At 39.3% G+C, this 14,243-nt stretch overlaps 1 protein-coding gene across 1 annotated transcript in view; it reads left to right on the plus strand.

Annotated features, from left to right (window-relative positions):
• Positions 1-227: 227 nt before the first annotated feature.
• MED14 (mediator complex subunit 14) overlaps positions 228-14,243 on the plus strand; it is a gene marked incomplete at its 5' end in the record, with an annotated part of 38,867 nt that continues 24,851 nt past the window's right edge. Inside the window, 9 exons of the mRNA XM_082009721.1 lie at positions 228-409; positions 2,328-2,354; positions 8,154-8,259; positions 8,944-9,117; positions 9,861-9,990; positions 11,725-11,853; positions 12,212-12,319; positions 13,234-13,366; positions 13,878-14,028. Of these exons, the coding sequence (XP_081865847.1) occupies positions 228-409; positions 2,328-2,354; positions 8,154-8,259; positions 8,944-9,117; positions 9,861-9,990; positions 11,725-11,853; positions 12,212-12,319; positions 13,234-13,366; positions 13,878-14,028 (1,140 nt within the window). The remainder of the gene's footprint in view (positions 410-2,327; positions 2,355-8,153; positions 8,260-8,943; positions 9,118-9,860; positions 9,991-11,724; positions 11,854-12,211; positions 12,320-13,233; positions 13,367-13,877; positions 14,029-14,243) is intronic.

A 14,243-nucleotide genomic window follows, 5' to 3' on the forward strand; every position in this document is an offset into this window, starting at 1 on the left:
AACATGGCGGCGGCGGACCCTGCGCCAAGCGGGCTTTGAGCGCTGCGGAGCCCCCTCGGTGCCGCTGCCGGCTGCCCCAGCGCCGGGGCTCGCGCCCGCCCCCGCCGCTGGCCTCCCCCCTCCCTCTGTGCGGGGCGAGTCGGGCCGGGGTGCCTGTGCCGCCGGGAGCGCCGGCCGCCCCGGGCTGCCGAGCGGTTCCTGCCCGGGGTTGAGGCGCTGCCGCCGCCATGGCGCCGGTGCAGCTGGAGAGCAACCAGCTGGTGCCGGCCGGCGGGGGCCCCGCATCAGCCCCGGCCCCGCCGGCTCCCGGTGCCGTGACAGTCGCCGCCAGCCCCGGCTACCGGCTTAGCACCCTCATCGACTTCCTCCTGCACCGGACCTACGCTGAGCTCACCGTGCTGGCCGACCTGTGAGTGCCCCCAATTCCTCCCCCGGCCCGCTCCCGCGCCTCTCCCTGCCCGGCTGCCGGGGTTAGCAGTGCCGCCTGCCAGCACGCCGGGAGGAGGAGGAGGCCTCGCTAGGGATCTGTCCCGGACCGCGGCCGGGGCTGGAGTGGGGGGGAGGTGATTGCTCCTTCCCCTTCTCCCACCCCGGGGAAATGCCCTGTGCCGGCGGGTTTGTCTCTGCACCGGGCTGTATTCAGGGGCCTAGCGAGAGCTGCTGAGTGATCGTCCTAAGGAGAGGAAATGGTTGTGAGGAATGCAGAGCAGCTGAATGCAGATTGTCTGGTTAAATGCTGAAGTTTGCCACCAAGTTTCTGTCAAAAAACTGGCTGTGGTGGCTGTACTGACAACAAAATATATGAAACTGAAACATGTGAAACTAAGATGTTTTCAGATGCTGCAGCTTCTTGAGTTACCTGCGTACTTTTCAAAATACCATTTGATTATTTTGGAGAAAGAAAATAAGTTATTTACATTTACTTTACAATCTGCTGTGCTCATGTTGTTGTGTTTGAAGTGGCAAAACAAAGGAATGTTTTTGGGCCAAGAAAAACTTTAATGAAAGCATTTGGACTCTGAATAAACCTGTTTCCCTTTTAGTTTGTTAACATTAGAGGTTCTTGTGGGGAACCTTTATGTTTTAAGAAGTGACATACAGAACAAATAGAAAAAAGTAGGTAAAGTTCTTATAAAGTACCATATCTGGTAAGTATGCAAACAGAGTTTTGCTTGACTTGGGGTTAAGAGTGTTCACGTTCTGGAAAGGATGAGGAGTTTTAGAATTTTAGTTTGCTTTGGAAGGACTTCCAAAATGTCAGTCAAGAAGTCTTTCCTGTATGTTTATGGTATGTGTAGACAGTAATTGATACTGTACATGTTCTTGTAGGAGCATGTGACTGTGATGTCTTTTATTCTTGTTTTAACGTGTAGAACAGGTCCTTTTGACTTATATACATCATTAAGGTACAAAATAAAATGGGTGGTGTGAACAACACGTGGGGAATGCTTGGGGCACTTTGATTCACCAAGTAGTTTATAAGGTCTGTGATGTCCCCTGCAAAAGCAGAGTGAGCTAGGTTTTTTTCCACTGTATTTCACCATAAAGTATGGATTTGGCTAATAGAAAGCCCAGCTGGAAAGTATTGTCCTCCTTCCATCCAACAAAATGATTTCCCATTCTTTTACTAGCACCAGCCTAGTCTTAGAATAAAGAAACCCCGAAACTTTTTAAATGACATGTCTGTGATACCTGTAGAACATTACAGAAATAAGTCCCCTCTCTGCAGTAGTATCTGTCAACAACACAGGTTGTTGGTAAAGTTATGGAGTATGGCATTTCTCCTTTTTTAGGTTGACTAAAAAGGGAAGAGAAACTCATTTCACGCAAGTCAGGAAACAGCCGGTTTTTGCACCTGCTGCAGGTGTTCTAGGATTGTTACTATGAATTAATCAACTCTAGTCATGGATGCTTAGTGAGAGTCATCCGTTACAAAGCACAGGCAGTGATACTATGTGGCTCGCTAGTTTAGCAGAAGTCTTGGGATTTCAACACCCTTCATCAGGCTTTTAAATTAATTTGACCAGTTCCAGCTTACCCAGTACAGAGGAGTGGTGGGTGCCCTATAGTGCTATTATACACCTAATTTTATTTATTTTTCCTCCCCTTTAACTAGGCTGCTTTCTAGACCTATCAAGCTACTTCCTTTATCAAACATAATTTCATTGTATTTAGGAAACATTTACAATAGTAGAAATTTTTAAATGGTCTTTATAGGTATGTAGCAGTTCTTCTCGTATTTAGTTGAAGGTCACTAACAAAACCTGTAGTAGTCTGAAATGTAATAGAACAATATATTATACGCTTTTTTTTTCTTTTTAATATAGATTACCAAGAAAGACTGATATGGAAAGGTGAGTTACAATAAGACAATCTGTAATGCATGTTAAAATATAGAATGATGTTTATTATGTTAAAATTAATATAGAATTGTTTAAATAAAATATTTTTCTCCTGATTTTTGATTTTATGCAACAAAATAAGCCTTGTCTGTCTTGCTGTCACTACATAGTTTCAAGATTTTTCTTAGCATCAGTGGCAATATTAGTTTTTGTTGGGTTTTGTTGTTTGGGCACTTTGTTACTGAATAGTGCAACAACAACATACTGTTGCTGTTATAGTAGGTGAACTCTGTTAAGGGCATTTTTCTCTTCATGAATCTTGAAGCAATGAAATGACAGTAAAGCTGATGTGAAAGGGAAGTGGAGACCCTAAATAGGTTCTAGTTAGTGTGATAAAGAAACTTCTTGTTCAGAAGAAGCAATTCAACAATAAAAACAAGGTAAAACCTTTTCTGCTCTTTTCCATGTTACCTGATCTTTCTTATCATGAGCAGTGTTTTCTGCTTCTGTTTTATGTGTTTTTGAAGTGTGTAGATTATTAGACAACGAATGTAAGAGACCAGAACCAGGCCTTACTCCACCCCCCAAGATGAAAGAACCTGATTTACTTTTTTGTTTCTTTGAATAAATTTTATGGAAGTTGTCAGAAAATCGTTTCCTTTATTTATGTTGACATGCGAATTGAAATAATTTTCTTTGGAGACTTATAGCAGCTATGATATTCCTAAGAATGTTAATAAAGAATTCTGTGTACCAGGATGATTATTAATTCAGTTATCTCAAATCTTCCAAAACTCTCATAACATGTTGTGGGGTTAATCCCATTTGCAGGCAGTCATAACCTGGCATGATTCCTTGTGCCCCTTTTCCTTATGTGTAATATTTTGTGAAGGGAAACAATCTGGGGTTTGGGTTTGTTTCTTTTGTTTTTTTTAATTATCACTATTATTTACTGAAGAAATTACATTCAACTTGGGTCCGGAGCTCCCTCATACTGGTGAGGGTACTTCTCCCATCTAGATGTTTGGCATTTCTTGGTAAAGCTGGAATCGACTTTGTGAGGCACACAGGTCTGGAGCAACAAGATATTGTTGGACATTAAGTCCCAATGGATTACAGATAAAAGAAGATAAGACAGCCTTCAACGGTTACAAACAATGCCCTGCAGTTGAAATTGTCTAGAAATTAAATGTTCACATCCGTGTTACCTTTGACATACAACTCTTCCTCGTGAAGTAGCTTCCCAGCTCTTGTAGGAAATCTTTAAGGAATGTAGATTAATTATCCAGATTATTCTGTTTTTCCTAACTTTGAGAGCTGTAATGGCAGCAGTAGTTGGGCTTCAAGCTCTGTTTCTTGAAGCTAGCCTGGTGACATGGCGTACATGCTTTGGCGAAGATGTGATGGTGTTATCCTCTAATAAAGCTCACATAAAATCTAAGTTCATTACTACAGTGCCTAGCTAAAAGATGCCATGATTAAAAAAACTGATAGAAAATTAGGCATCATAGTATAATGTGGCATTTCTGTGTAAAGGATCATTTATTAATTATCAATTATAGGAATAAATAACTTTTGCAACAAGAAACAAGTGACTGGATTAAAAAAAGACATCAGTACTGCAGTGTAAAATTAATAGTGCTGAGTTCTGGGAGGAAATCCAGGGGCTTGCTGCTTGATAATGTAGACCTTTGTTTCTCAGTATTCATGATATTTTCCTTTTTATCCTCCAATAATGTGTAATATATGGGAAACTTTTATCTAAATACAGTAATGGCTGTATAAGATTTAACTGGAACTTGGATTATAATGACTTTGCAAGGCCCTGTTTTCTGTTGTGGGAAAATGGAAGCTAAAACCTTGCACATGCATTCTTGAATTAACAGCTCCTGCTGAGAAGTGTTTAAGAGAAGTATTGTTAAAATACTTCCAAGAACTATATAAACATACTGTTTTCCTGAAAAACAGGCACTTTTCCTACTGGTTTTGCAGTAGTTGGTGAACAAGACCGCTACTTCTCCAACTTAAGGACTATCATCTACACAAGTTTAAAAAAAAAAAAAGTATTCAGAACTGTTACAAAACCATTTTATTCATGACTTCAACAACAGTGCAATTACACACCTAATTGTTGTGAAACACTGAATTTCATTCTTTTCTTATGACAAAATGACTGTTACATCTCTCCTTTCATAGACATGGATAGTATGGATAGTAGTTTTGGTTGGAGTGGTACTTTCAAGCTACCTAGTCCAGCCCTCTGCTTGAAGTAAAAGACAGTTTCAAAGTTGGTTCAGGTTGCTCAGGGTCATACCCAGTTGAGTTTGAAATATCTTCAAGGATGGAAATGCTGCAACCTTTGCGGGCAACCCGCTTCAGTCTTTGACCGCCTCACTGTGTGTTTCTTTGTTTTCCTAATATCTAACTAGTTTTTCACTGCTTTAGTTTGTGGCTGTTGTCCCTCAGCCTTTTGTGCTTTTGAGAAGAGTCTAGTTCCATCTTCTCTATAACACCCCTTTAGATATTTGAAGATGTCAGTAGGATCTCACTGTAGCCTTCTCTTCTTCATCAGAAGCAAACACAGCTTTGTCAGCCTCTCCTTGTAGGTCATGTGTTCCAGCCCCTAACCCACTTCTGTACAGCAGTATCCTTCTTGGCTAGGGAGTATAAAACTGGACATAGTGCTTCTAATGTAGTCTCACAAATGCTGACTCCAGATGAATAATCACCTTCCTTGACCTGGGCTGCACTCATGCTAATACAGCCCATCATTGTTGCAAGGGCACATTGCTGATGCCTGTTTGCCTGCCCACCAGAACCTCCAGGTCTACTTCTGCAGAGCTGCTGCCCAACTGCTGCTTAGTACCCAGCCTGTGCTGTCACATGAGATTGTTTGATTCCAGATGCAGGACTTTGCATGTGGTTTTGCTGAACTTCATGAGGTTACTGTCAAACAGTTCCTCCAGCCACCTGAGGTCCCTCTGTTTGCTCCCACCAGTTTGGCATCTCCTGGAAATTTCCAAAGAGTGCATTCCTTCACATCATGCAGGTTGTTGATGGCGGTGTTAAATTGTATTTGCCCTAGTATTGACCCTTAAGGAACACCACTAGTAACCAGCATTAAAGAAATTTAATGGCTACCAACGGGCAGCCAGTCACCCCCTTCTATACCTGGCTTCTATTCCTTTCACCTACCTTGTAGTCCACTTACCCATGCCATATCTCACCAGCTTGGCTACAAGGATACTGTGGGAGATCTTGTCAAAAGCTGTGCGAAAGTCAATGTAAACGCGTCTTCTGTTCTCCCCTTGATCACAGAGCTGTTCATCCTGTAGAAAGCAATTATGTTGATCAGGGATGGTTTGCCCTGGGCACATGTGTGCTGGCTGTTCCCAGGCTACTTTCATGTTTGTTATTTATCTGGACATAGCTTCTGGAAAGATTTGTTCTATGAATTTTCTTCTTAACTGAGCTCAGGCCAACTGGCTCAGTTGGCCTAGATCCTTCTTGAAGAAGGGCATGATGTTTGCCTTTTTCCAGTCATCAAGACCTTTGATCACTATGGCCTTTTGACAGTGATGGAGAGCAACTTTACAGTGGCATGGGTCAGCTCCCTCAGCACCTTTGGATGCATCCCATCCACCCCAATGGACTTTTGTATGTCAAGCTTGCTTAAGTGGTCCTTAACTTGATATTCTTCTACTGTAGCTAAAAATGCTTCACTCCCCCAGACTCGGCCACTAGGATCTGAAAGATCTGAAACCCCCAAGATCAGAACTTACCGATAAAGACCAAGGTAAAGGCAGCACTGAGTATCATCCTCATTAGAAAGCTTTTTAATGTGCTTTACTTTGCTTTTATAGGCCTTGTAAATACACTCTTTCCTTAAGTTTCATCTTGAATAAAATTTTTTGTGCAGCCCACCATAAGGTCCTGTATCTATAATGAAGGACAAAGGAAGAAAGCAAAATTGAAAGACTTTGGCCTCTTGGTAGAAAAGTAGATGGATGTGAATTCCCAATGCAGTTGTCATTTGGGGATGGTGGTGGTGGTTCTGGAAGCAGGATTCTATCGAGCAGAAGTAACAAGTCTTCTGTAATTTCATACATGTGGTATTAATTGAACAGTTGCTGGAATACTGTATCTAGTTTTATCAATAATTTTCGTTATTCAATTGCTGTGCTTTTTTTCTGGCTTTTTTCGGGGGGTGGAGTGGCAGGTGTGTGTCAACCTTCGATTTCCGGTCCCAGAACATCAGTTTGAATTTTTCTTGTTATTGTGCTGGTTTCACCACAGCAGTTTGAATGACATAACTACTAGGTTTTAGCAACTTCTATATGGAATTTGTCTGAGAGATTACTGGCTTTCTAAAGTCTCACTGTAGACGTCTTTCAAATCCCATAAAGTTTTTCTGAATCTTTTAAAATTCTGAACATCTTGTTTTCATAGTGTGGTTACTGTTAGAGCAGTATGTACATATAGTGGCTTGTCCACCACTTGAAATCTTAATATCAGGCTGAATGCCATTCTAAAACATATGCTCTATAATGCAGAGAAGTTACTGGCTTAATGCCCAAGTTCTTGGATGAGGTTTGTAATATGTAATGCAAGAAACTGGACCAGATGGTATTAGTTGTGGTTCTGGCCAAACTGTTTGTCTGCTACAAGCAGATTATGCTTTACTTAATGCACAAAAGAGCTAACCTCATTACACCAACACTTTCAGCAGAAACAGGCTCTATGTATATTATGAGTATGTGTTTTACAGATTAGGATCAGAAAGAGGTGCAACTTCGGTTTGGAGGAGGCCAATATCTGTTGCACTGATTAATGTTCTTTTTTTCCAAATACTTTTGTTACTTCAGAAAACTGTATCAGGGAAACGTCTTGGGTTTGGTTTTTTTCCAAAGTAACTAGAAAACCATGGTAGAATTAATGAGTTGAATGTGTAGAAAGGAAGAAAAACCTTTATAAACAGTAGATGAAATGGTATTTCAGAGTGTATGTTATCACAGACCTACATTGTAGATCTGTAGAATGTAGATCTGTAATGGAGGGGGAAAATCTGGGAGTGCCCCTATTACATTCTCTTTTATGAAAAATAACTCTTAAGAGATGCAAACATACACTGCCCCATTTTGACTATCTCATACAAAGCACATTGGGAGGAATATTGTTCTATTACTAATATGTTTCTATTACTGTCAGTAATTTCTCCTTAGCTGAATTTCTTTGCAAGGCAGGAATGGAGAGGTAAGCAAAAGGCCTGGGGGTTTTTGTGGTATTCCCTACCACAACCCTGTTTCCTGGCAAAATGATAGCATATTGTAACATACTGTGTAAAGACATGTTGAAATTACAATAGTGATATTTTGTTTATTTATTTATTTAGTGAATGTCGGTGTAACGTTAAGGGTACAGGACCTGGCAGTAGGTATATTGCCTTGTCTACTTTAAACTTAATGATAAGCCCTGGGGAAATCCTGTAAAAGGTATAAAAATAATTCAGTTGTGTTCACTATGGAATTGTTTCTCTTAAAATCAGTGATTAATTCATGTGAGTATGCTCTTTTTTGCTTCCCCAGACAGTCTTGTTTGGTTAGAATTCAGGTATGTTGTTAGCATTTAGGTATTCAGAACAGTGAGCTTTTTTTTGTTTCTATGTTCTAGTCAAACAAGCCATATAATAGTGATGCCTCCATTAACACAATTAGAAGTTACCATTACAGCTTTTTTTATTGACACAGAGTTAAATTGCAGCTTTATTACATATCTGGGCACTGGCTTAATGTGCTTTTTTTTTTCCCCCAGAAAAATAGAAATAGTGCAGTTTGCAAGTCGCACTCGTCAACTGTTTGTTCGTTTGTTAGCCTTAGTCAAATGGGCTAATAATGCTGGAAAGGTGGAAAAATGTGCGGTAAGTGAGCAACAGAGTTTGGTATGAAATAATCTCTAAGTGATATGGGATTTTGGTCTAACCCTAACTTCTCCTTACTATAGAACTTTAAAAAAAAAAGCCTATTTCATAGGCAAATGAATATTACATTATAACCAATTTCTTCCTATTTAGAAATTGTATAATCTTGTCTTTTAACAGTTCGTGTTCCCAAAAACTCATCAGTGGCAAAAAATTAAAGGCCTGTCTGCATGTAGTTTTCAGGAGTGCTTTGGGGTTAGGTGATAGGGCAGGGAAGATGATGATCTCAGTATGCTAGTTCTTATTATCACTTTCATCCTGCTCTTGGTTAAATAAGAATGAAGTCCAGAATGTTGCAAAAAACAAGCCCTGAGTGATTACAAACAAGTATGGTTGCATTCCAGTAGCAATCATCAGATAAAGAGCCGTGAGGCTTTACAGATCCTCCAAACATCAGAAATGGCATGTGGATTTAAAGTGTTATTGCATACGAATGTAAGAAGTGGGCAGAATATTCATTCTTTGTTTCATGGATGTGATTACTTGAATTGGAGGTGACAGACAAAATCATCTTAGTTGTGTGCACTAGATGAACTGGATATAAAGGGGCATTGATTTATTGATTTGTGCATTTTTTGGACACAACTTTTTTTTTTTCCTCCTTCCCCTCCTTGTCCTTCACAGATGATATCAAGTTTTTTAGATCAGCAAGCCATTCTGTTTGTGGACACTGCTGATCGTCTGGCATCACTAGCTAGAGATGCTTTGGTTCATGCTCGTCTGCCTAGTTTTGCTATCCCGTATGCTATTGATGTTCTGACGACTGGATCATACCCACGTCTGCCTACCTGCATTAGGGTAAATAATGCTACCACATGTCTGGCGGGCAGGAGGGAAATCCCCTGTACAGTATCAAATGCATGTTAATGAAACAAATTGTCTATGTGCAAATGTAGCTGTAGTTCAATACAGGCCTAGTGCCAAGCCTCTGTGGTGTTAGTTTCTCATGCAGAGCACTTCCTATTTGAGCAAGTTATGCTTTTCCAGTAAAACATACTCTCCATTTAAACTGGTTCTGCTCTAGGATGAGTATAGTAGCAACTCTTCTTCCTTGGTTCTTTAAATATTTGTATGTGCTAAGCCCCCATCCTAGAAAAATGAAGTGCGAAGAGGAGATACTGACGTCTGTTGTTCTTAGAGGTTTTGCCTGTATTTGGAAATGTACTGAAATAGTTAACAGCTCTCTTTAATGCTGCTGCTGCCTTTTCTTGCTGTTAAAATGCAGAATAACAGGATTTTGTGAAGTAATATAAACAGTCATACCTGTGACTTAGATCTATAGCCACATACAAGAATTGGCTATGTAAGGGCCTGAATTTATTTAATTGACCCAAGTTGAGCAATTTTATTCAGCAGTCAGTCTCAGGTAAAATGTAATCAACTAGAAGACAAATCTGAGTGTAATGTATAACACTTCACTTGTGTGTAATGGCCCGTAGTATTTATATTTCGGACTTCTAGTCTGGTTAGTTTTCACTGTTGCTATGGTCCATGAATTATACGTTTGAGATACGTATACTTGTTTGTGTTTATTTTAACAGGATAAAATAATCCCTCCTGACCCAATAACAAAGAGTGAGAAACAAACCACACTTCATCAGCTAAACCAGATTCTTCGACATCGACTGGTAACTACAGATCTCCCTCCACAGCTGGCAAACCTTACAGTTGGTAAGAACTGGAATTACTTTTTTGCAAGGCTGATTTAAAATTGTTGCTTTAGTGCCAAAGCAAAGCTAAAAGATAGCTTGAGTGAGACCATTAGGCATGCTTCATCTATAAAGACTGGGATCCTGTCTCCGTATGACATCAAAATCGGTGGTTTCCCCTTTTGAAAAACGAGGGCACTGATAATATTGCTGAAATATTACTTACTTTCAAGAAGAAATTCTGTGCAGGTAGTGGCAAAGGTTGTAGACATTGTCTTGCTCTTTCAGCAAATGTGTTATGAAAGAGTCTTAGGCCTAACAATGTAACTGCTTTATCTTAAGTTAATTTTAAAATGCAATTTAATTAAACTGTTAGGTCTTTCTCCAGAAAGTCTTTGAACTTTAGCTTAAACAAGTCACTCTAATGTTGCTTTTTTAATCTCTTTTGATATTCATCTTCATGCATAGAATTTGTTCATATTTATGCGTGCCTTTTGTTCTGTGGCTCACTGCAGTGCCAAATCGCGCAATCTCTTTTCAGAACTCTGTTTTCATTTATCCCAAGTAGTGGTAGACGTTAAGACGACTTTTTTTACAGGAAGGATGGCTATAAACTGGACTAGGTTATTGAAGAACCACAGCGAATAGGGCTGTAATGAACCTCACCCATGCTTTTAACTAAGACAAGGTTAGCCATGTCTACGCCATACCCCACAAACGTAGATCAAAGATGTTTCTGAAAAATCTTAGTAGTAGTTTTCACTGGTCCCTATGTGAACACTTGCAGTATCAGTATTAGAGCCATTTTTGTCTAACGGACGTGTAAATGGATATATGTCTGAGCTCTTCAGATTTTTCAGTTAACTAAACATTTCAATGACTATTAGTTTCTGGTCTGGGGTTTCATTTGTTTTAAGAGCGTGTCTGGGATGCTTTTGAAAGTGAAACTTCGTGAGTTAAAACAGTTAAAATTTCTGTAGGAATATTTCTGTATGTCTGTAATTGTAAAGGTATATGACATATTTTGTTAAGTGATTGAGAAGAAGGTTGACCTGCCAGTTATAGTAAGGACTTGTACTAAGTTGTTTGCTCTGCCACTCATTCTCTTTCTGACCTTACTTTATGACAGGTTTTTTTTTTCCTAGTTCTTATGAAACTGATAGTTTAGTGTTCACAAAGGTGTGAGGATATATATGTCAGTTACATAAATAGTGTACATAATCTTTGCTTGTATGCATATATATAAAAACTATGCAAAATATTATCTTCCTCACATGAGAATGGAGTTATAATATTTTAATTTTAAATAAATGGTTTGCACTGAGATGTGTTTCCAGGGCTAGATTGCAGCCTGGGCTGAGATCATGTTCTGAACCTCTTTAGAATATTGCTTAAAGTATTCATTGTTGATATAGCAAAGAATTGGAAAAGTTAAGCCAGAAGTTTTGTTTGCATAACTTGTCAAGCTGGTAGTCAGCCCAGTGTTACTCTGCATTGTAGTAGCACAAGTATTAAGAAGTTATTGTGTCTAAAGTACTGCTCTTCAGGACAGTTTGGTATGTCTGTCCATGCTGTTTATTGACACTGGTTCTGTTGCAGAAGCAACTATGAAGTCTTCAGAGTTGCACAGAAACATATGCAATAGAGCAGAAACCATAGGGAAATAATGCATTGTGAGTGCCAGGAGTTACCACACTGATACTTTTAAGGCATCTTGGGAGACTGAGTGAAATAAAATATTTTTCTTCTTCCTTAGCCAATGGCCGTGTGAAGTTCCGAGTTGAGGGTGAGTTTGAGGCTACCTTGACAGTGATGGGTGATGACCCTGACATCCCCTGGCGCCTTCTCAAACTGGAAATTTTGGTTGAAGACAAGGAAACTGGTGGTAAAAATGTCAAACATTTGCACTTGCTTTTTAACATGATGTTTATCTCTGATGCTGTATAAGTCATGTTTGTACTGGGTCTTTTGCATATCACAGCTTAAGATAATGAAGCTGTATATACGTGTCCTGTTTTCACTTTGCTCCATATGCTTTTAATACCTTAACAGTGGTAGACTGTGGCAGTGTAGTAGACTGACCGAAATTTCCAGAGTAAACCAAGGTTTTCGTTAGAAATTCTGGTATGGAAATTGCTCTGTACAGTTGTATCTTTCTTTCTTTTTAACTTATTAATTTATTTAATTATTTTAAATACCTAGTTTCCTGATGTCTAATGTGAATTACTTTTAATTCGTGAAAGATGGCCGAGCCTTGGTTCATAGCATGCAGATCAACTTCATCCATCAGTTGGTCCAGTCACGGCTGTTTGCTGATGAAAAGCCACTTCAGGACATGTACAGCTGTCTGCGTATCCTTCTGAAAGTTGCTTCTGAATAAGCTGTTTAATGTAGCCTTGCTCTTCCTAGTAGTTGGAGGTCAAGAAAGACATATTCCCGATTAAGCAAGGGGAAATGTCTGGACATGGAGAAAAAATTATGGCCTTGGAAACAGTTATTCTCAGGTGCCAGCATGTAAAATTTGATTTTACACACTTAATCAGCAAAGGTAAAGGTGAGATACTCAAGACAGCAGGTTGTGTGGTAAGTCAGTGCAGCAGCAGCTGGCTGCCTGTGCTACTCTCAGAGACAGAATACAGTGCTGACTTGGAAGGTATGGGAGCTGACAATTCTTACTACCAAGAACTGCAGTAAGGTGATGATGGTGTGTTAACTGTATTGCACCTGTGTGAATAATAAAATGGGATATAGGTGTGCAGGAAGTAGTGCGGTGATTTTCTACATGCAAAGGGCAAATTGCTTGACAATGTGAAACAGTTTTCAGTGAAACAGTTTCTGCAGAAACAGAATCATGTTATTTTAGGGTGACCATGGAAGATGGGGTTAGTGGTAACTATAGGGTGAATCGAATTACTTTGCTAGTAATCTTCTTTTCCCTAAAAGATGATCAGAGTTAAGGTATATAAAAAAAAGCTATTGTGACACTTTTGTCTAACATCCTGCCCTAGATAAGAGTTTTAAAAAAAAAACCCAAAAAAACATTGAGAAATATTTGATGCTGTTTATATATCTTTATCTCTGGATTAGTACATCAGTGTGTTTTCAGACAGCATCTTGTCTGACTTTTGTGACAAATGGTTTTATGTAGTGTACAGAAACGGTTGTATGTAGTGTACAGAAACAAATTTAGGTAGTGTACAGAAACAAATTTAGGTAGTGTACAGACTTTCTGGAGGTCTTACATTTTCTTAACTCCATTCATTAGACTCCTTCTGCTTAGCACTTCAGTTGGAAGTCTTGCATTCACAAACACTAATGCTGATTCGAGAGCGCTGGGGTGACCTTGTGCAAGTGGAGCGATATCATGCAGGGAAATGTCTCTCGCTCTCTGTTTGGAAGTAAGTTAATTTTAAAAGGGCTGGGGTTTTCATTTACTAAGCTTGAGACAAAATTTTCAGAATTGTACTTTTCTTGATGTGAGACTCCTAAATTCTTGTAATTAAGTACCTAAACATGTTGCTTGACTTGCAAAGAACTGAGGGATGTACATTAATGTACAGAACAACAGTGGATACTGTCATAAACAGCTTGTATTTGTGTGGATATCTAAATAAATGAATTAGATCATTCTTTGTCAGCATTCTACTATATTTATTACTTGACTTGCACTAGATGAAATTTTAAAAAGCAATCAGAATGCTCTTCTGATTGTGTTGAATTTGCAACTATCTAAAACTTCTTTATGTATAGTTTACCAGAAGTTCTGCATTAAAATGTAAAATAAATGCTTTCTTCAGTTCAGCTGACATAATATTTTTATGCAGAACTCTCAGAATCAAGGATTAGCTACTGAAAAGCTTTTTTTCTGTTATTCCAGTTAAATGATTTAATTATTCCCTGTATTTTAAGTCAACAGGTGCTTGGCAGGAAAACGGGGACCGCGTCTGTTCATAAGGTCACTATTAAGATTGATGAGACCGATGTCTCAAAACCCTTACAAATATCTCACGAGCCTCCACTGCCAGCCTGTGATTCCAAACTGATGGAGAGAGCTATGAAGGTAAAGGTTTGTTTTGCAGTAGACATCTAGTTTATAAATCAAAAACTTAAAAATGCTTTGCATTGTGTCAGTTTGTTTCATTTTCATTCTATTTAAAGAGCTGTTTCTAAGACTTCTAGTCAGCGGTTACTCTAGGTTGTGGTGTGTTTATGTTGGGCCCTAAAATTGTTGTTACAAATTACTGGGCTTGACTTCATCTTTAAAATTACACCTAC

Source organism: Phaethon aethereus, assembly GCF_964289735.1.
Source record: "Phaethon aethereus genome assembly, chromosome: 1".
Lineage (NCBI taxonomy): Eukaryota > Metazoa > Chordata > Aves > Phaethontiformes > Phaethontidae > Phaethon > Phaethon aethereus.